The sequence below is a fragment of the Prionailurus bengalensis genome, chromosome X (genome assembly GCF_016509475.1).
Source record: "Prionailurus bengalensis isolate Pbe53 chromosome X, Fcat_Pben_1.1_paternal_pri, whole genome shotgun sequence".
Lineage (NCBI taxonomy): Eukaryota > Metazoa > Chordata > Mammalia > Carnivora > Felidae > Prionailurus > Prionailurus bengalensis.
The window spans coordinates 11,575,123-11,597,095 of NC_057361.1; the positions used below are offsets into that span (position 1 = coordinate 11,575,123).

Genomic DNA, 21,973 nt, shown 5'->3' on the forward strand with positions numbered 1-21,973 from the left:
CTGATACATGCTACATCACAGAGGAACCTTGAACACATGCTGCGTGAACAAAGCCAGTTAGAAAAACCACGTGTTGTATGATTCCATTTATGTGCAATATCCACAACAGGCCAGTCCAGAAAGTAGATCAGTGGTTGCCCAGGAATGGGAGAGGGAGGGTAAAGAGAGATTGTTTATAGATAGGGGTTTCTTTTTGGTGTTACAAACACATTCTAAAATTAGATAGTGGGGGGTGTGTGCCTGGCTGGCTCAGTCGTTTGAGCATCTTACTCTCTTTCGGGTCAGGTCATGATCCCAGGATCATGGGATCTAGCCCCACGGCAGGCTCTGCGCTGAGCGCAGAGCCTGCTTAAGACTCTCTCTCTGTCTCCCCCTCTGTTCCTCTCTCCCATTCGTGTGCGTGCTCGCTCTCTCTCTCTCTCTCTCTGTCTAAAATAAATAAAATTAGGTAGTGGGGATGGTTATAAAACTATCTAAATACACCAAAAACCATCGATGTGCATACTTGAAAGGGGTGAATTCTATGGTATGCGAATTATTATCTCAATAAAGCTATTATAAAAAAATCAGATTTAGCATTTTAGTTAATTCAAGTAACCTAGCTTCAAACACGTCATCTCACAGACTTTTTAAATCGAAATTAAGGAAAATGTAAATATTACATAAAATTTAAGCATAATTAGCCAAACTAAAAATGCAGTTTCCTGAACTAGGATTTAATTTTTATCATACTGTTTGATTTCCTGATGTTTTTTCATTGATGCTTTTGCAAACTTAATGCAGGATTCCTCTTTTAATTTGTTTAAACTGTGTTTCGAATGTCAGAATGGAAACAAGGTTTAAAAAAACTAAATCTAAATTAGAATGGCATGAAAGAACAAGATTGTAATTACTAAACAGTTGTGTTTGATAACGGTTTATTCTTGCAGATTCCGTGAGTTCCTCACGATTAAATAAGCTGCAGGGCTTGGGAGAAAGGCAGAGATGTTTAGGGTTGGGATGGAAGTCTGAGTGTAGCTCAAACTCATAAATAAGGAGAGCCACTTCTTTCTCTTCTTGACTTCCCATTTGAGGAGGTCTTTCAGGTTGGGCGTTGATCAGAAGTGTAAGGAAAAGTGACTCTTTCCGTATTCTTGCATAGTTATCCCTCAAATCACAGTACTATTTGATTCCGTGTCTGGGAGTCTTAGCGGTTGGGATCATTGACAGATTTGTAGAGAGGGCAAAACTCTGTTAAGCTTCTTGGTGCCCATCAAGGTGATTCAGTCTTCCTGACTCTTCCTGGAACATTTGGAACCCACAAAGATACCTGTTGACAGAGTTTAGCCCAAACTGATATCAGAAGACTTGCATTAGCACATACAGTAAATTAATTGAGAAAGACAATGGATTTAATGAAGTGACTGTTTTTTCCTCAGCTGCTTTCAAAATTGTGAAATCCTGGCTTGGACCAGAAGCAGTGAGTTTGTTGAAGTTTGCAAGTAAAAATGAAGTCCAAGACTATGTCAGTGTAGAATACCTGCCTCCCCACATGGGTGGAACTGTAAGTATAGTGCTTGAAGTATGTTTCTAAAATAAGACTGGATCGGGGCACATGAAGTCGTGTTCTTGCCTTAAGGGACAAGAAGCAGCAGTATCTTAACGTGCAAAGAAAGGTCATAGATACTCCAGAATAGCACCATGATAGACATGTTTATGTAAGTTTTTGAGTTGTTAAATTTTAATTTTGAGTAGGTTATATATTTACATGGTTCTAGACTGAAAAGTATTCAGTATTCAATACGAATATTCAGACACAGGTATTCAGTAAAAAGTCTTTCTACTGCTGTCCCAGTCACTCTCTTCTCCCCAGTTCCATCTCTTATATTTATTTCCAGGAACCTGTATTGCCTACATAAGCAATACAGTATATATGTAACACACACAAGCAAATAGAGATGTAATTCTTCCTCCCTCTCATCGCTTTTAAACAAGTAGTGTATTTTACGCCCTTATGCCTCCTACTTTTTTCTTTACAACATGTCTTAGAGATCATTCCACATCAGTATGAAAAGCTGTTTTACTCTTATTTATGGCTACATAGTATTCCTGTGTCTAGAGATGAACCGTGAGTTACTGAATTTTTTTTTCATGTGTCTCAGTTCGCTTCCAGTTGTTTACTGTTTAACAGTCTTTTTAATTTCAAAGATAATATATATTATCACCTTTCTTTGAAATGGTATTAGTACTTAAAAATAAGAGACCGGGGATAACTAGGTATGTGTTAAATTTTTCCCACTACACGATAATGAAACGTACTGTGTATTGTGTATTTATAAACTATGGAACCTATGGATTTGGTATGCTTTGGGTTAACCTGATAAAATTTCACTTGTTTGATTTTTACAATCTACTTCAGATACTGCCTACTTGGCAAAACTGGATTCAACCAGAATCAAGTGATTGGGAAGATGAAAAGTTTTGCTGTGTCCTTTAGATTTCTTTGGTTAGAAAAACTTGAACCAGTATTTTTAATTTGAAATTTGCTGCTTTCCTATTTTGAAGCTTTATATTTTACATTTTAACCTAGAAAAACACAGTGTGGTTCATTTCACGTACTACCTTTAGTTAAACTAGATATTTGATTTGTTTTTAATAATCTGTCCCTAGAATTGTTATATCTTAAAATTAATAGCATCTAGGGGCGACTGGGTGGCTTAGTCAGTTAGGCGTCTGACTCTTGATTTCAGCTCAGGTCATGATCTCATGGGTTCGTGAGTTCGAGCCCCGCGTCGGGCTCTGGGCTGACAGTGAGGAGCCTGCTTGGGATTCATATTCCCTCCCTCCCTCCCTCCCTCTCTGTCTCTCTCTCTCTCTCTCTCTCTCTCAAAATAAATAAACTTTAAAATTTATAGCCTCTAGTAAAAATTATTTTTTTTTACATTTATTTATTTTTGATAGAGACAAAGCACGAGTGAGGGACAGAGAGAGAGGGAGACACAGAATCCAAAGCAGGCTCCAGGCTCTGAGCTGTCAGCACAGAGCCTGACGCGGGGCTCGAACCCACAAACCGCGAGATCATGACCTGAACCGAAGTCCGACGCTCAACGGACTGAGCCACCCAGGCGCCCCTACTAAAAATTATTTTTACTTTTAGGAGTAGAAAAGGTTATCTCCCTTCTCTGTCGTTAATGGTATATTTTTTTAGGACTGCTCAGAATTATAGTAGGACTAATATTCTTTCACATAATTTTTTCCCCAAAAGTAATACTTATACATAATTTTTTTTAAAAGCAAACAATACTGAAGATTGAAAACTACAGCAGTATAGTGCCAAGCATGTGTCCCTGCCCAGGTGACTGCCCACTGCCACTCTCCAGAGGCCACCATTGTGTCCACGTTTTCTCTCCTGGAAATATTCTGTCCATTTTATTTTTTTACGCAACAGTCACGTACCGTATGTTGTTTCACTGGTTTTCCCACTTCATCTCTTGTTAGTTTATGCCATATTGATTCATAGAGGTCTACCTGATTTTTTTCAACCATTGCAGAATATTCCATTGTGTGGATTTAACATAATGTAGTTAATCAGTTCTCTTTGGAAGGACTGTTAGTTGTTTTCTAATCTTGCCATTATTAGGAGTGCTACAGTGAATATCCTTGTAAATATCTTGGTACATGGATTCAACAGTGTAAGTAGAAGGTGAGCTCCAGTTTCCCTCTAAAGAGATTGTGCTCATCTCCCAGTAACATGTGGCAATGCTTGAACCACACCCTTGCCAGTAGCACATACTCTCATTTTTGTAACCTGTGACAATCTCAGGTGAAAAATATTCTAGTGTGGTTTGAATTTGCATTTCTATTATTGTAAGTGATGTCAAGCATTTTTTTATGATTTAAAAGGTAGTCTGTTCTTTATGAATTCTGTGTCATTCCTTTTTTTAAAATTCTGTTATCACTCTTCTTGATTTGTATATATGAACAAAAGCTGTCTTGTTTCTGATACATGTGATACATATTTTTCTAGTTGTGGCTTTAAAAAAAACTTTTTTACGGGTTTTTTTTTCGGGAGGGGGAGTTGATTGTTGGGTTTTGTTTTCTGTCATTCAGAAATGTTTCATGTTAGTGTGCTCATTTTTTATCAGCATTTTTATGCCTGCTGGGTTCTGTGTTTGTGCTATGATTAGAAAGGTCTTCACTACTTAGGTTTTGTGTTTTGTTTCCTGTTTTTTTTTTTTAATGTATTTGTTTTAAGTAGGCTCCATACTCAATATGGGGCTTGAACTCACAACCCTGAGATCAAGAGTTACAGGCTCTACTGACTGAACGAGCCAGGTGACCCTGTTTATTTTTTTTTTTAATCCTTCTTTGTGTTTTTCTGGAGCTGTTGTTGTTGTTGTTGTTGTTGTTGTTGTTGTTTTAAGCTTATATGGTTTTTTAAAATTACACTTTCAGACCACCTGGCTGACTCCATTGGAAGAGTAGGTGACTCTTGATCTCAACGTCATGGTTTCGAACCCCATGTTGGGTGTAGAGCTTACTAAAAAAATAATAAACATTAAAAAAATACATACTTTCAAGTTTTTATTCCTCTGAAATTCTTTTTGGCACAAAGAATGAGCTCAAGATCCAACTTGGTTTTTTTACAGATGGCTAATCAGTTGCCCACACCACTTGTTGCCCTTTCCCCTTGTGTTTTGAAATGCTTCCTTTAAAAAAAAAAATCGCTATCTAATTAAGTCTGTTTTTTTGTGTTGGTTTGCTTGTTGGCCCAGAGAGTGGATTTTTAACTCGAGAGAATTATTTGTCTGCCCACCTCTCAGCAGGCTGTTATACGATTCCTTTCTCTTAGGATCCTTTCAAGTATAGCTACCCACCGCTAGTAGATGATGATTTCCAGACACCATTGTGTGAAAATGGACCTATTGCCAGTGAAGATGAAGCTTCAAGTAAAGAAGATCTAGAGAGTGATGGCAAAGAAACCTTGGAAACAATTTCCAGTGAAGAACAAACAGCTCTTCTAAAAAAGGTAATCTTAACAATAGAATGAATTTGAGTCAAAAGCTGTGGCCTGTCCGCCGTTCTGCAACTAGCTAGCTATGTGATTTTGGGTAATTCATTTAACTTCCTGTCCTTCAACATTTTGTCTGTGGAAAGAAAGAGGAAGGAGGTCACTGGCTAACCAGAAGTGTCATTATGGTGTATGACAAAGCCGATTTCATGCATTGGTATAAAAATTGGCAAAATGCACTTAGGAATTGTGTTATCAAAACTATTTTTTATCGGATAAAAGTAGTCAGTTTAAAACCTTTTATCTACTTCCTCTATTTCAGTTTTGGAAGGAGCACTTAGTTATCTTTTTATGAGTCATCAGGGGCTTGATAGAGGGATAAATGTTATAATTTAGAACAGATTTAAAGACCCTAAGGGAAAGCCCATGTTACATTTTCTGTAGTGACTTATCTGTCGTAGGCATCCAAGTATATGTTAATGGTCATGTTAATATATGTCAAATACGTAATTTAGGTGTAATAAGCTTATGTTAAAGATTGTAATTTGGATTGAATCACTGTGTTTACTTTTTCACCTAATGAACTGCCCAGCTGTCAGTATGAAACTAAATTTCTTTATCTTTCTTTCTTCATATTTTTTTGGTCTTTAGATTAATGTTACCGAACATACTTCCAAAGCAGAGGAAAATGAAAAGGTTGATTCCAAAATGAAAGCTTTCAAAAAACCATTGAGTGTGTTTAAAGGGCCCTTACTACACATCAGGTAATCATAGTTGAGGATTTTATTAGCTATGCTTTTTTTAATAACCTGTCTTGATCATCTTGAGGGAAAATGTATTTCCACATTTTGAAAAACAGTACACAAGTTTTCTAATTAAAGGTTATCCAGAGACTCACCTTGGTTTCCAGAGTAGACATTGTTAGCTACCTTTTTGTTATTCCATTAAGTGTGTTTAAAGGGCCCTCATTTCACATCAGGTAATAAAAGTGAATATTCATATATTAACAGTTAATCTGAATGACATATATTTTTCTCATTTTACTGGTAGTGTTTGACTTGGACAACTTTGAGGATGCCAGAGATGACAGTGAACTAAGCACTTATCAGTTTGACCTTCTAAAAGCTAAAGCTGGACTAGAAAAATAGGGGGGGTTTTTTGTTTTGTTTTTGTCTTTTACCAAAGCCCGATTTCAGCACATCTCTATTTTTGTTTCTAGGTTACTCAGCCTGAGATTCAGGATTGTTTGTAATTATCATTACGTAAAGATCTCTTTCTCACTAATGATGCTTTTAGTTGATAAATTTATATGGCCTTATGTTAATACTGCTATGCCAACTTTGGTGATGACCTGATGTATCATTTTCTGTCCCATAGTTGAAATTTTTCTGTGTAACTGTTTTAGGTATGACTCTTATGACCGGTACAGTCAGACTTTTAAAAAAAACAGATACTCTAATTGAGAAGACTGGTTTGTTTATATACATTGGGATTACTATTATATTTGGATTATCTCAACCATCTGTGTATTTCTGGGTGGGGGGGGTGGGGGGGGTTCCACATGTATATTCTGCTGGTCATGGGTTTTCTTTGCCATTTTCCCCCTGTGGAGTTTGTTTCTCCTCTTTCCCTATAATGGTTTAAAAGTTTCACACTTTTCACTGGAGGCTTGTGGACATCCTAGATCTTGGCTCATGAATGTCGAGGGTCAGCTTCAAGAGCTGGCAAGGAGAGGGCCAGGGTAGGGTAGGGCAGGGCAGCTTCCAGGGCTGTGGTCTGGGCTCAGCATCCCCTGCCTCTGCCCCCAGGAAAGTCACAGCACCTCTCTCTCCTCCAGGCACAGGTGCCCCAATAGCGGCTCCCATCAGTCTCGTGGTTATTGAGAGTACTTCTGAGATTCATAACCTTCTGGTCTTTTCTGTGTTATATTTCAGATGAGCTCTAAAAGTAAGCCAGCAGCTGTGCTAATCTGTCTTGTCCAAAGATGAGCAGAGCCCTCTTAGGAGAGCATGTCCTTAAAAATATGTGTTCTCCAAATGAATCTCTGATATGCCTACATTCCTGATATAAAATGAATCTACTTATGTATATGGTCAAGGACAGTCTGAACAATTCACCTTTTTATCTAAAACAAAAACACTCCTCTACCCAGTGTTTGGAGGCACCTGATACAGTTTGACTCATGTAACTAAACTGCACAATTGGAGGGGCTGCTGGGTGGCTCCGTTGGTTGACCGACTTCGGCTCAGGTCATGATCTCACTGTTCGTGAGTTCGAGCCCTGCATTGGGCTCTGTGCTGAAAGATTGGAGCCTGCTTCAGATTCTGTGACTCCCTCTCTGCCCCTCCCCCGCTCGCACTCTCTCTCAAAAATAAAACATTAAAAAAAAATTTAACTACACAATGGGGCACCTGGGTGGCTCAGTCGGTTAAGCGTCTGATTTCTCAGGTCAGGATCTCACAGCTCGTGAATTCGAGCCCCACTTGGGGCTCTGTGCTAACAGCTCAGAGCCTGGACCCTGCTTCCAATTCTGTGTCTCCCTCTCTCTCTGCCCCTCCCCCATTCACACTCTCTCTCTCTCAAAAATAAACATTAAAAAAATAAAAACTACATAAAACGTTGCTTTAGTCTTTTAGTTCACATGCTCTACAGTGACAATAGTAAAATTTGTATTTTGAGGCTCACTGCTTTTACTGTTTGACAAATATTTCCCACCCCAAATTTTGTTTTTTGTATTCCATATTACTTAGAAAAAGCCTTTACGTAGTAAGACCTTAGTCTGTTACTTCAAGACATCCCTGATGATCGTTCATTTTACGTTAGACTTTTCTCTGTTGGTGTATAAAATTATGCCCCATTCTATTCTGTTTGTAATTAAAGTTGAAGTGCCAGCTTCTTCTCTGTTTTTATTATGTGTAACCTTCCAAAGAGTTTAAATGCACCTTTAGATGGTGCTGATTATAGGCTAATTCAGAATCATCCTATTCTTTCTTCTGTCCTTTTCTATTTAGCTTTTGATCTTGGGGAAGCCAACCATAGGACTTTTAAGTAGCATGCAATCAATTAGTAAGATGAAAACACAAACTATATTAGGTAATTGTTTTGTAGGGGTTTTTTTTTGATGAAATCTCTTTATACAAATGAGCATATAATATTAAATGCTTTTCTTCCAGCTAATGATTAGATTGTCATTTATTCTGAATAACACAAATGCCTTATGTTTTTGTTACCACCTAGCCCAGCAGAAGAACTGTATTTTGGAAGTACAGAATCTGGAGAGAAGAAAACTTTAATAGTGTTGACAAATGTAACTAAAAACATTGTGGCGTTTAAGGTAAGTATCTGAAAGATCTAATAGATTATATGTGGAAATTGGATATGGGAAGTGATTTCAGACATTTTAATCGAAAGACTGAGGATTTGTAACTTGTGCAGTGTTTTTATTTATGATATTTTTAGGCATGTTACGCTGCCTTCTAGTTTTAACCACATGGCATAGCTTATCTAAAATTTTCCCTGGGATCTGTATCTCAATCTTTAATGAGCCGTAATAGGCTAATGTCCAAATTAATCTCAGGCTTTAATGTTTGTTGTAAAGAAAAACTCAAGGAAAATCACTCTTCATCATATAAATCATAATAGCAAAAAAAAATAAAACTGTAAAATCAAGAGTGCATTTTCCCCCAAGTGTGATATAGTTTGGAATGTAGTTTATGCTGGATACTAACCTAATGACCGAGTCTGCCACTGCCCCATATTGTAGAAATTATTTCCTTAAATCATCTATTTAATTTAGATTGGACCACTAGGATATTTTCTTTGATTTTCTAGTGTTTTTAATTGGACAACGCTATTATAACAAGTCCTAATACGGTTTTTTAGAATTTGTGTTATTAAATTTAGGCAATTGCCAGATAGGATACTGCACAGATTGTTTTGTTGAAAAGGAAGGCTGAGTGACAGTTGGACTTCCAAGATTAGCAGAGATTTTAAAAAATAAAGATACTGTTTTCCTGTTGATGGGGAAAGATACATTCTATGCCTGACCACCGTGGGTGTTTTGTAGACTTTATTAACTGCTAGTTTTCTAAAAATCACTTTCAAGCCGTTTACCACCCCCAAGATCAGTTTTATCATTATGCTGTTAGTGATTACGTGATTACTCTATTCATAAATAGGTGAGAACAACTGCTCCAGAAAAATACAGAGTCAAGCCAAGCAACAGCAGTTGTGACCCTGGAGCTTCAGTTGACATAGTTGTGTCTCCCCACGGGGGTGAGTTGTCACGTGATGGCCTCAGAGGGTGTGCTGGGGTACCTGGGGCTGGTTGGTGAGTCCGTAGAGCTGGACTAGAAGCCGGAAATCCGAGTGTCAACACGTCACGTCACTGCATTCTTAGGCATCCATTTTCTCCTGTGTAAAATGAAATGGGTAAATGGGTCTCACTAGAATGGTTTTTTAATGCATAAAATTGTTTAAACTGACGCCTATTGAAATTGAATTTTTAGAAAAACGTTTTCCTTTTTAGGGTGGTTCCATATGGTCCTTTTTCCATTGTTTCCTAGAATAATGCCTTAAACCAACATGTCCAACCTTTTGTAAAGGCTTGTTTATATAACAAGTTACTCTTTTGGAATGCAGGTTTAACAGTCTCTGCCCAAGACCGTTTTCTGATAATGGCTGCAGAAATGGAACAGTCATCTGGCACGGGCCCAGCAGAATTGACTCAGTTCTGGAAAGAGGTTCCCAGAAACAAAGTTATGGAACATAGGTATGCTTCTTACAGATTCTCAAATGTGATGGGAAGAATCAGAGAGCTATGCCTGCATGGACTAGGCAGGTGTCTCTTCCTTCTAGCATTTGGCAGACACTTAGGCTTCTAGTGTGGGCCCTGAGCTGTGTGGGGCTCTGGGGTGCCCAGGAATGAGATCTGGAGTTTCTCAAGGAGGTTGCAAGCAGGGACTTGCTTACAGGATTGTGCAAGAATCTGGATGTGTCCAAAATTACAAACCTAGATCTCTCTGTCCCGGCCGTTCCCTTTATAGGAGCACTCACTTTGTGTCCTAGAATGTGTGTGTTGCAGCATTATTTGTACTAGGAAAAAAATGGGAAAGAACAAACCTAAATGGTTACCAGTGAAGCAACGGTCAGACGCACTTGAATGTATGCAGGAGTACTCTGCAGCTATTCAAAAGAGTGTGGGAAGTCTCTTGTTCTGATACACAAAGGTACCTATGATGTATTAGGGGGAAAACCTGGGAATGCATGGGCATATACAAGTATGTATGTGCATGCAAAGATACACAGAGAAGGAGAAAAGAGAGGAGTGTTGTGGTTTTCTTTTGGAGTGTGCCAGTTCTGCCTCCCAGGGACACTCGTCAGTGTCTGGAAACATTGTTCATTGTCACAAGTGGGCATTGGGGTACTGTGGCATCTAGCAGGTAGAGACTGGGGATGCTGCTGTACATCCCACAATGCAAAGGACAGCCCCCCAAAACAAAGACTTGTGGGTAAAGAATGGCCACTCTGATGGCACTTTTGTAGGCCCTGAAGGAAAAGAGTACGTAAGCCATATAGATAGAACTAGAAAAAGTGCTTTCCAGGAAGAGGGAACCACAAGTGAAAAAGGAGTGTGCTGGGCCTGTGTAAGGAACAGCGAGGAGGTTAAGGACAGCTTGGTGGGAGATGAGGTCAAAGAGATAGTAGGAATGCAAATGATTGCCATAGCGAGGACTTCTGATGTTAAGAGGAGAAAATACATTTGGTGCTCAGCAGATCCAGGAAGTGATCTGGCTTATTTTTTTTAAAGGATTATTCTCAGGGCTGTGTGGAAAACAGTGTAGACCAGACCCAAGTGAAAGACCGATACTGAGTTAACACTTAAAACAGGACTGGCTGGCAGCGGGCTCTTATTTAAGTGCTTTACTCTTATTTATTCACTTAGTCATTAAAATGACCCTAGGAGGTAAGTAGTTCTTTATCCCATTTGATAAATGAGAAGCTGGAAAACCTAGTAACGGTCATGGTTGAGTTAACTGTTCAAAAGCAATTGAAAGAACACACATGTGGCTGGACCACATAGGGAAGAGTGACAGGACTCAGGGTGGGAAGAAGGCTGGACAGAGGCAGATAGGAGAGCATCCACCTGACCTGATTTACCTTTGTGAACAAGCCTGCAAAAAGTGATCTTGTCAGAGGGGAGGAGGACAGGAGAGGGCCTAGGAAGCAAGCTTTATTTCAGCTGTCCCAGCAAGAGAGGGGTAAGACCCAGCCTAGAGAATTATTTCGTGGCCAGAGGAGGACAATCCAGCAGGGACTCAGGAGGGAAAGCAGTAGGTGAGCTGTGTCATCAAATGTCCAAGGAAGACCATTTGACGAAAGAGGAAGGGACCAGTGCTAGGAAGTGTTTCCATGCCAATCAGGAAGGATGAGGTGTTGGCAGTGAAGTCATCACTGCCCACCTGGGGGGGGGGCAGTTTCAGTTGGCAGGAGCCAGGTGCCAAAGAAATGGAGGTAGTACGACTGTTCTAGAGAGTAGTCTTGCTGGAGGAAGGAATAATGTAGTGTTGATGAAGCAGTTGTCTGGCATGGGTTTTTCAATGAGAGAGGCCACCTGGACAGGGTAAATCACCAGTAGTGAAATTTCTGACAAGGCTGAAGGGACAAGACTTACATCCAAGGTAAGGGTCAGCTTTCTTTGGGAAGGAGGAAGGAACCCGGATACAGGTTAAGGCTCGGGATGGGGTTGACTTGTTTTGGGATGGAGTAAATTCCCAAGTTGTGACACCCTCCACTTTGTGTTTTTAGCCAAGTTTATTTTTGTCAAAGGCATGGCTCTGAAAAATGGAAAGGTTATATAACACTGGTATAAAAGATGGAGATTAATTTGAAGTTCTTTGCAAACAGTCCCTCAAAAGCAGGGTTTTTTCTTTTAATTAATTGCTCATAGTTTGGTTTTCTCTAAGTCAAGAGAGGATCACTTACCTCCCAGAAAGAGGGAGACTTGGTGGTTTGGTACTGAAGGCCCGAGTAAAGCACTGACTCCCACCTAGAAAGGGTGGTTTCCTTCAAATAAGTAGGAAGATCGGGTAGGTTGAACTGATTACCCTATAAAATAAACTTCCCGTAGGTTATTGAGCAGTATCTGTAATTGCTTGTGTTATTACACATGCACTAAGAAGTAGGAAGTGGGGCGCCTGGGTGGCTCTGTTGGTAAAACGCCCAACGCTTGATTTCAACTCCGGTCATGATCTCACCGGGGTTCGAGGGCTCTGCGCGGAACCTGCTGGGGATTCTCTTTCTCTCCCGCTCTCTACCCCTCCCCCATTTGCTCTCATGCTCTCTCAACATAAACATGGAAAAATAAAGTAGGAAGAGGTAGGGAAGGAAAAATAATTTTCCCTCTCCCCACCTTCAATACCATCTCCGGTGAAAGAAGAAAGACTGGGGGGAGTGGGTGTGGGAGCAGAGGAGCCAGTAATGAGAGGTTATCAGGAAAAGCACAGTAAACAAGGGTAAGGTTATTATGCAGATTTAGATGAATTCCTCTCTTCTTGAAGCCCCTGAGCCTGCCAAGGTAAGGGACCTTCCTGACCTGGTAAGGCCATCCAGAAGCCTGTAAGCAAGGTTACAGGTCTATTTTTTGCAAGGGGCTTTAATGGGTCCCTAAAGTCAGTCTTAGGCCCTTAAAACTGTCTGTTCGTACCTGATTTTTATGCAAACCATTTTCAAATAAGACATTCAAGTCAGAGCCTTAGTAATATAACCATGCTTCCAATTGTGTCCTCTTCCAAGGAGAAGAGATTCTTACTGAATTGATGTAAAAAAAAAAAAAAACAAAAAAACAAAAAAACCCGTATTTCCATGAAAGAATACTTTGAGTTTCTGAATGCTGGAGGGACCACAGAGGGAGAAAACTTGTTTCAATTCTGCTTACAAAGGTATAGTTCTGTCAATCATAGCTTATGAGAAAAGAGTAGAATATTTCCTTAAACCTTGGAAAACAAAACATTAAAGAACCAGCAGTGTTTCAAAAAAGTCCTAAACAGTAGAATTATCAGTTTATTCACTCCCATGTTATTAATTCTTGGTCTGCTTGAAACCAGCTTTTTTATTCTGGAAATTCTTACCAGTTCAGTTTTATGATCTTAAAGTCATCAGAAACCTGTTTTCTGGAGTACCTTGCCATGAATCTCTGAAGATGAAGCACATTTGCGAAAGGATCCGAGTAAAACAATAGCTTCTATAAATGACAGACTTAAAAATGGCCATGGTTGCAGACCTGATGAGAGTTCATTTTAAGGCTTTTGACAAGGAAATTTGGTTATTTCTGTGGCATACAACATTGTAAGATAATAACTAGAATTACAAACAATAACGTTATACTAGAACATAGCCGATTTCTAGGAATTTTATACAATTTCTGGAACACTTATGTTAATAACGTATCCATACAAATACAACCTAAAGAAGGTTTAGGATTTACTTATTTGACAGTGCTTCCCATGTAACTTAACATAGTAAATAAGCCTAATTTGTTCTCTCTTATAAAAAGAGCTATAAAACTAATCTTTCCATACATTCCAGAGGCCGTCTGAAAAATTCCACAGATAGTTCAAGGTCAAAAAGACTTCAGTTAGAATTTGAGTTGGGGTTTGTCAAAAATGTCAGAAGGTTTTAGACACGTGACTGAATAGAATCCTAGATCATCATGAAATAATACTTAATTATCCATTTAACCATAGTAACAATAAAATGTCAAAGGCAAATGCAGAAAGTGACATTGTTGTGAGTAAAACTTAGCTCTTTTGATCTTTAGAAGACTATTTTCCTAAGCAATCAAATACCTGATGATAAAGATAACATGAAGCACAGGAAATTATTTTGATAAAACACACAATTTTTGCTTTCTAGGCACATTACTTAAAAGCTAAAGAAAAACCTTTCACTGTCTCTTATCAGTAGCTGACTGATAGTCCAAGAAAATGTTGTCCTTTTAGCAGATGTTAACTTTTAGTTTTACATAAGTACACTATTGATATGAAAGCTTATTTTTATAACCCTCGTAACAAATTCCATCTTGGCCAGCTTGACTACACAAAGAGAAGTTTTCTTTGCTTTCTTCCCTATTCAGAAATAACCAGCTGTAATTCAGCATAAAATTACTTTTATTCCCCTTAAGAAAAATACGTGTCCATACCTTTCCTCAGCTAAAAACACATCCTACTTTCCTTGCACGTGGAGTTAGTCGTCTCCATTATTTCTAGTAAATTACATATATGAATCAGAATTCTTAGAAACAATAATTTTTAGTGAAAATTAAGTAGTAAACAATTGTGGTCATTTAACACCAGCATTCTGTAGGTTGGCAAATTCAGGGATACATAATTTCTAGAAGCATATGCTTCCTCATGGTACAGTTTTTCAGTGTGGCACGAGATATGTTTACTAACAGACTAAATATTTTTAGTTCGTCTGTAATAAGAAGCCAAAAGTAGATAAACCTGTGCTTAGTAATGTTTCAATATTTTATCTTATTTGGAAATAATTTCCTGTTTTACTTAGCAAAACTCAAGTTACCAGAGTTGAAAAGCTGTTTTTAAGTAGACAAATTCACCTAAAAACTCTTGCCCAACTTACCTAAAAACGTGAACCTATTTGAATAGTAAACTCAAGTAGAAAAAAGTTGCATATCTGCATTATATCTCATATTGATAACTTTGAAGACATGCCTATTTTAATTAAACCAACACACTTGACCAGCTTTTATTTTACCTAAGATTACTCCACATCCCAGGAACTTGAAAGACACTTGGGTTAGTTTCTATATTTCTAAGAGTTTTAGGAATACTTAATTTGATAAGTGCTTATTTTTCTTTAAGCCAGTCAGAGCTTTTACAAATTAATTTTGGCAATACCGTCCAGAAGTAGAAAAATATTACGCATCCATAACATATATAGACACACGGAAACATATAGACTCAGAGACTTTTGAGGTATCTAGCTCTAAAATTTTAGCCATGAATCAGGTACAATAACACAAAACTCACTAGTTTGTAAAAGAGCATTTAGGTCCAAATTGCGTTTCTGGCAGTTGGAATAAGTTTACCCTAAAGTTGTATTTCGAAGAGCTAGCTATCAGGTCCTAGAGGATAGAAAATTTTTACCTGAAAGGCACAAAGTATCAAGGTTTGTTATTTCTTTTTTTAAGCAGTTTTGGGGTACATTTGCCTATCATCAGAGGTCTTCAGTAATTACTGTTTCTATTTTCCTTCTTTGTCTTGAGCCCAGGACATTTCTGTTTCCAATGTCCTGATCTTTCACAATACTGACATGTATTTGCAGATGAGCTGGGGGTGGAGGGGTGTTGGGGGAGAGGGTGCGGGCAGGGTAGGTTTTAGGATGGGGAAGCTTAGACAAACTTTGAACTGCTTCCAGTGTTGCACTAGTGGTTTTGTAAAGATTTGCGAATCAAAGATGGTTGCTTTTAATTCCTCAAATAATTGTGTTGCAGCCTGAATGGGATCAGGGGACTGACCCACCCATCCAGCTACATTTTCTTCAGTCTGCTCTATATCAGGAAGATGATTTCCAACTAAGATGGAAAGAAAGTGATTTCTATGTTCTGGAGCTTTAGGGTTTAATGCGGCATGCCTTTAAAAAGTTTATAGAAAGTATTCAACAAAGGCCTTTGAATGCTGTCCTTTTTCTAAGTGTTTACTTCATCCTTGAACCAATTTAATTCAGGGGGAAAAAGAACCTGTTCTATTGCTTCTATCAGCCCCCAGACATCAGCCTGCAGCTGATCCATTTCCTGAACGTTTGTAGGAGGGTCTGGGAGAAATTCTGGTCATGTTCCTGGTGAGGAGAGTTTTCCCCAGGAGACCATGTGGCTTATCTGATAACTACAGTATAATCATGGATAAGAAGAACAACCCTTAGCAGCCAGTCACAGTCCCTGTGAATGGGGACTGATCTTTTCACCTCTTCTCTAAATTTGGTAGGTGGTTATCTTCTGAAAGTAGAGATTGAAAACTTCATAATCTCTTCTTTCTAAGGAAGTTCCTCAGGCCAGCTGCCATACTGGGTCATGTTCTCCTTTCAATTTGGTCTTTCCAGAGCTACCAAGACCACCATTGTTTAGGATGAGAGCTCTCTAACTGTTTTCAGCATAGAAGCTTTAGAAATGTAAAAGATCCACCATCTGGCATTGACAAGTTGGATCTTATATTAATCTCAATAGCGACTCAAACCAACAGGCCTTTTGATGGCTTAACCATGGACCCAAGAGGCTTCCCAAAAGAGGGTGCCAACACTGAAGCCCTCAGAGAGGGAGCGTAAGAAAGCAAAGACTTTCTTCGCCACAAGTGGGGAGAACGGTGTCGTGAAAAAGGCAGCTCCGGTTCCCCACAACAATGTGCGAGGCCTCCAGTCACAGACCCTGCGCTCTGTGACACCAGGGAAGTGCTCCTGGATTGGACTTTGGCAGCACAAAGTCCCCTCACGGACTGGGGACCCAAATGACAACTGCCCTGCGAGCTGGCACGGCCGGACAGAGAGAATGCTGCCTGTCACCTTGCGTGTTGTGCATCCACCAGCCGACAGAGACCAAAAAGAATATTCTTGCTGGTTATAAACCCAAGCTCTCAATACATAGAACGAGAGGAAAGGAAAACCCCATTTGACCGATTTTTCTTCTGCTAACCTAAATTTGGAAAGGTAGGGACAAGGTGAAATTTTTACCTCTCTCGACCTGGCACTAGTGTGAGATCTAGAAGAGCTGACTTTGGTAGGTAAGAATTTTTACCCTTCACTGGCTTCTGCCAGTTTTCCAGGATCCCATCTGTAGGTGCCTAAGTGAGTACGGTGTCCCAGCAGGGCCCATCGTAGGTTGCCAAAACGTAGGAGAGGAAAAGTAATTTTCCCTCTACCTTGCTAGGTTCTTGGCTGAGACCTCCACCCCCTGGAATAAAAGACAGATTAATAGGAGAAAACAGAAGTTGACTAACACGTATACCTCCTGTATACACGGGACATACCCAGGGAAACAGTAAAACTCCCCCAGATGGCCCAAGACAAGATGTTGGGGCATCAGCGAGTCAGTTAGGGAAGACGGTCAGGAAAATCACAGTAAACGAGGGTAAGGTCCTTAAGCAGATTTAGATGGGTCCCTTCTAGAGATTTTGTCACCCCCTCTGGTACACAGAGGAAAACACGCTTACAAGTGTAGATTACCTTTATAAATGTCAGTGTCCCTGACGAAAGATTTTCAAAGCTTTTCTTATGTCTGCTGTTTCTCAAAACATAGCGAGCCCAAGATAATCCTTCTGCCAGAGAGGTGTATCTTGGGGTGGCAAATTCTGCTCCCCTTCCAAGATGAATACACGCTGTGCTGCTACCTTATGTGTAACTGGGAGAAGAATGAGTGCTTTCATGTCTGTTATGTAGATTTCTGTGTTTAACTCTTTTCATTTTATAGTTTACTTTCGCAATCCTGTTTCCTTTGCATTTCCACAGGTTAAGATGCCATATTGTTGAGAGCAGTAAACCAACCACCCTTACATTAAAAGACAATGCTTTTAACATGTCAGATAAAACCAGTGAAGATCTTTATCTACAAGTAAGTGTTCTTTCTCCCTAAAACAAAGTTGTAAATGCTAACCAACGTTAGAAATCCACTTTTTCCCCACTGACGTAGAGAGAACCTTTGGCATAGACGCGACAGAAATGCTCTTTTCTTTGTGAAGGGCAGCCAAATCGGAAATGGTGAGCGGTGAGTTACTTTTGGAGATGTGTTAACTTTTTAAAAGCTCTGGCCATTCTAATTTGGACGAGGTGTGGCGCTTTGGAGAGTATCCAAGAATTTGAGCTCATGGAAGAGGTACCATCTAAATTCGAAAAAGATTGGAGGGACTCTCTTTCTGACTCGCTGGCTTTGGTACCTGCAGAAAGTGACTGCATTGCTCCTTTTCAACTGGAAAATTAGATCTTTCCAAAACTAGAGTGAGCAGGCGCACGTCTGTTCACCAAACAGATGTGATCCCTCATTGCATTTCCTGCTCCCAGCTGTTCAGAGTAGACGGACCCCATCCTGTAAATGTTTGGATTTCTGATATTCCTAGTTGTCGTTCACATGGTTAATGTACTGTTTTACTGATATGCATCTTTCATCCTTTTTTTCCCCTCTTTAGCTCAATCGTTTACTAGAAAGCAATAGGAAGCTTGAAGACCAAGTTCAGCGGTGTATCTGGTTCCAGCAGCTGCTGCTTTCCTTAACAATGCTCTTGCTTGCTTTTGTCATGTCTTTCTTCTATTTGTTGTACACTTAAAGAAGTGGAGTTCAGTGAGAAACATGGCTCTTTCGCTCATTAGTTGGAAAAAGACCCAGAACTTCATGTTACTAAAAGTTTTGCACATCTGTGCTTCCTGAAAGGAAACGTGCAACACTTAGAGGGGAACAAATACGTGTCTCGAAAATAAACTCTGTTAGAATGAGGAAACACTGGAGAAATTGAGTATAAGAGATCATAGTTATAGTTAATAAAGTCAAGGCATAGCCATTGTGTAAATTAATACTTTAGATATAATTTATTTTTTCCTTTTGATTTGAATACTTCTAAAGTTTGTTTTATTATATGTATACATTAGCTGGACTGAAAAGTAGAAGTAACAAGCTTTGTCACAGCCAAAAAATGTAATCTTTTTTTTATGACAAAATCATTATAGCTGAGCCAACTTATTAGCTTTTCTATACTATGTATATAGAACATGTATATTGAAAAAAAAAACCCGTACTTAATACAGATTAATTTCTGTGAACATGACTTTGTAATTTTGAGAATTCCTTCCAGATGCTAGTCAATATTCTTTGGGTATGTGAAACAATTTAATGCCAAACCACCTTTTAGCCTTTGTTTCTTATCTGTCTTCCTTAACAGTCTGCCTTTTATTAATCTCGGACTTTTTTATGAACACTCACATTTAGACAGAATTTGGGAAACTAAGTTTGCTTGGGTTTTCTTGGTCCTCTCTTCCAGTCTTTTTTATGCAGTTTCCCATCGCTCACTGGGGCGGGACACTGACCCCCATGCTGCATTTCTTATAAGGGTCTAATCCTCCTTTTTCTAAATGACAGGAGTGAAAATTTCTTTGAAACCTTGGTTTTGAGATGCAGAGCATAATTCATTCACATTTCAGTTTCGTGTGAAAATCGGCCACAAGAAGGAAACTTGACACAACACTGGAGTACCTATAAGCGTGGGGGGAAAAAAATCAAAACTCAAGTGTCGGTTCTCCATTTAGGAATGAAAACTAGAATTCCTAGACCAGGGCTGTTGCACTTGCTGGATACTCTGCCTTCGTCACAGTAATCCTGAGGGTGGTCCCTAAATTCCTAAAATGATACAACTTGCAGGGGCAGAGGCGGATGAAATCAGTTTGTTTTCTCGCTTATACAGCCATTTTCAGTTCTTGTCGGTTCACATGTAACTATCTGAAAGAAAACATAGTCTGCCTGTTAAATAAATGTTGAGTTTTGATTGAGCCACGTTTGGAGAACTTTTTATTCTGAAGTGTAGGGTTGGCGGCTTTCATCTTGAGAAGCTGAAGATTCCAAAGTCGAGTTGTAGAGAGTGGTGATTTCATAGAGTCCCTTCAAAATTGGCCTAGCATTAAAACCTTAAAAGGACACTGGTCTGATACTTGGTCTTAATTTGGGTTTTTCTGTTGCAGTTTGCCAACTCCAGCCGTGAAAGTGACTTCAGTACACCCTAAGTACTCCCCGTAGTTATCTCCCTGTGTGTGTGCACAGCGGTTCCCTTTCCATGTTAGATCCCCGGCTATATATAACCTAATCTCAAAGCATTTGTGTATGTTCTTTGTTCCTCAGCAAATGAATGGGGAAATCATTGGTCAGAATTGGAAGTGTATTGTCCTAACAGTGTCCCTTTAATGTTTCCTACAAAAATGACGTGGACTCACTACAATGTTCTTCCCTGATGTCTGGCCAGTTGAATTTAATAACGTATCTTGTTAACGTTTGTGTGTCTACTAAATGTGACTATGCAAGATTACTGAAAATTATAAGATCAAAGGCATCTAAACTTCTGTTCTTGTCTTAACTAATCACTTATTTACATCAGATTTTATTCTGTCTTCATTTGATTTTATCACATTTTGTGTGACTATTACTTTGAGTACTCTGATAATAATTTTATTTTTTATCTTGTCATTACCTATTCATGACCAAATTACCAAGGATCAACATTAAGATCGAGATTTTCGCTTGAGAATGGAAATCAATAGATTTTCCATGAAAACATTAATAAAATATTATTAGCTTGGTCTCAAAGTAGCCTAAAAATGCAACTGCGGTTAAACCTAGCCTCAAATTTCATAATACCATAACTGTTTTTATATCTTTCCACTAATTTTGACTGGATTTAATAGCACTTTATTGTACAATTGCAAAAAAAAAAATATATTCCTAGAATTGTTGCCAGTGTAATTTCTCTAATATTCTGGTGCTTTTCATATATTTTCAGTATTTTTATTACTATATTGGTATTTTCTTTGTATAATTGATCAAAAGAACATGTTTTCTATTTTAATATGTTTTAGAAAAATAATTACATTTATGAAATAAATATCATCAGGAAAAACCTCTGGTCTCTAATTGATAAAGCATCTTAAAATCAATGTTCAGGCTCGCTCTGACCTTTTAAAGATGACATTAATTTCTTTTGTACCTGCTTTGCATTTTTATAAGGACAGTGCTGTAAGCTTCCAAAGATACAATTGTGTTATCGGGTAAACCTGTCCTTCGTATGTCCTGTTTCTCCTCAACCCGGGCCAGAGCCTGGCTACTCTTCAGTGCAGCTCTCCGTTTCCCCCAGACTCAACACTGGACTCATTGACATGACTTGGGGCTCCATCATAGAGCCTTCACTAGAGCTGCCCCACGTGAGTCAGAATTGCCCTACATCCCCTCAATCCTAGTACACCTTCCTGCCTGACAGGAACCAGCAGGAAGCAGGCTGTAGAGAGACCGTCCTACCTGGCTCATTTGTATATGGAAGGCAGTCCCTGTGACGAGGCACCCACGGGGTGAGGGTGTGCTGGGGGAGGGGCCCTGGGATTGTTGGTGTGGTCCCCTCACCACTGGATGATAACTCCCAAATGGCAGCTCCCATGCCATAAGGATGGAATGAATAGGACAGATCCATCTTCTAGATTGAAAAAGAAGTGGAAATGCAAAACGCTAAGGAGAAATTAAGAATAGAACTACAAAAACAAAATGGTGACCTACCAAGAAGCACCACATCTCCCGAGGACTGTGAGGCCATGCCCTCCTTACCTAAAAGATAGAATTCTCTAGGAAACAAGAGCTCCTGTGGGGAAAGTTCCAGCTAGGAAAAGACTGGTTACTTTACACCCATCTTCAGCCTCCTCCCCTAAGTTTTCACCAACCACTCATGGTTTCCTGACGTCAGAACAAATCAGCCCCCAGAAGCATAGGGCTCCCCTTCTCCCACTGCCCCAGAGAAACCATGCACATTGTCTCATTTATTGCATTTGAGGCAAAGGTGGTTAGGAGTGAGGGCTCTGTAGTAAGACTGTCTGGGTTCAGTTTCCCTCTCTGCCACGTGAGGATGTTACTTGGGGATGTTACTTGACCTCTTTCAGCCTGTTTTCCTGATCTCTGAGTCTGATCATCCAGGTACTCTGCCACGGGATGAGTATGAGTGGGAGGAAATAATATGGATACAGCAGCCCTGGAGAGTCAGGCCTTGGCTTTGCTGATGTTGCCCCCACCACCTTCCATCCCAGCTTCCTAGAACTTTCCACATTTGGGACCATCTTACTGAATATCCTACCTCATTCGAAGCCAATCATCAGTTCTCTGAACTTTCCCCTGCTTTGAATTCCCACCCTTGCCTCCTTAGTACCCTACTCTTAATTCTAGTGCCCAGGTCAAGGGATAGA

General features: G+C 39.4%; 1 protein-coding gene across 2 annotated transcripts in view; it reads left to right on the forward strand.

The window, feature by feature from the left end:
* The window catches only part of MOSPD2 (motile sperm domain containing 2), a 53,997-nt gene extending 33,512 nt beyond the window's left edge, over nucleotides 1-20,485 (forward strand). Inside the window, exons 8-15 of one of the 2 annotated variants that reach the window (XM_043570973.1) lie at nucleotides 1,419-1,543; nucleotides 4,832-5,008; nucleotides 5,642-5,754; nucleotides 8,228-8,324; nucleotides 9,169-9,265; nucleotides 9,632-9,761; nucleotides 17,507-17,609; nucleotides 19,721-20,485. In XM_043570973.1, coding sequence (XP_043426908.1) covers nucleotides 1,419-1,543; nucleotides 4,832-5,008; nucleotides 5,642-5,754; nucleotides 8,228-8,324; nucleotides 9,169-9,265; nucleotides 9,632-9,761; nucleotides 17,507-17,609; nucleotides 19,721-19,762 — 884 coding nt within the window. In that variant the 3' untranslated portion in view covers nucleotides 19,763-20,485. Of the gene's footprint in view, nucleotides 1-1,418; nucleotides 1,544-4,831; nucleotides 5,009-5,641; nucleotides 5,755-8,227; nucleotides 8,325-9,168; nucleotides 9,266-9,631; nucleotides 9,762-17,506; nucleotides 17,610-18,180; nucleotides 19,532-19,720 lie in introns of those variants that run through there. The other variant, XM_043570972.1, reaches the window with a different exon arrangement.
* The last annotated feature ends 1,488 nt before the right edge of the window (nucleotides 20,486-21,973 follow it).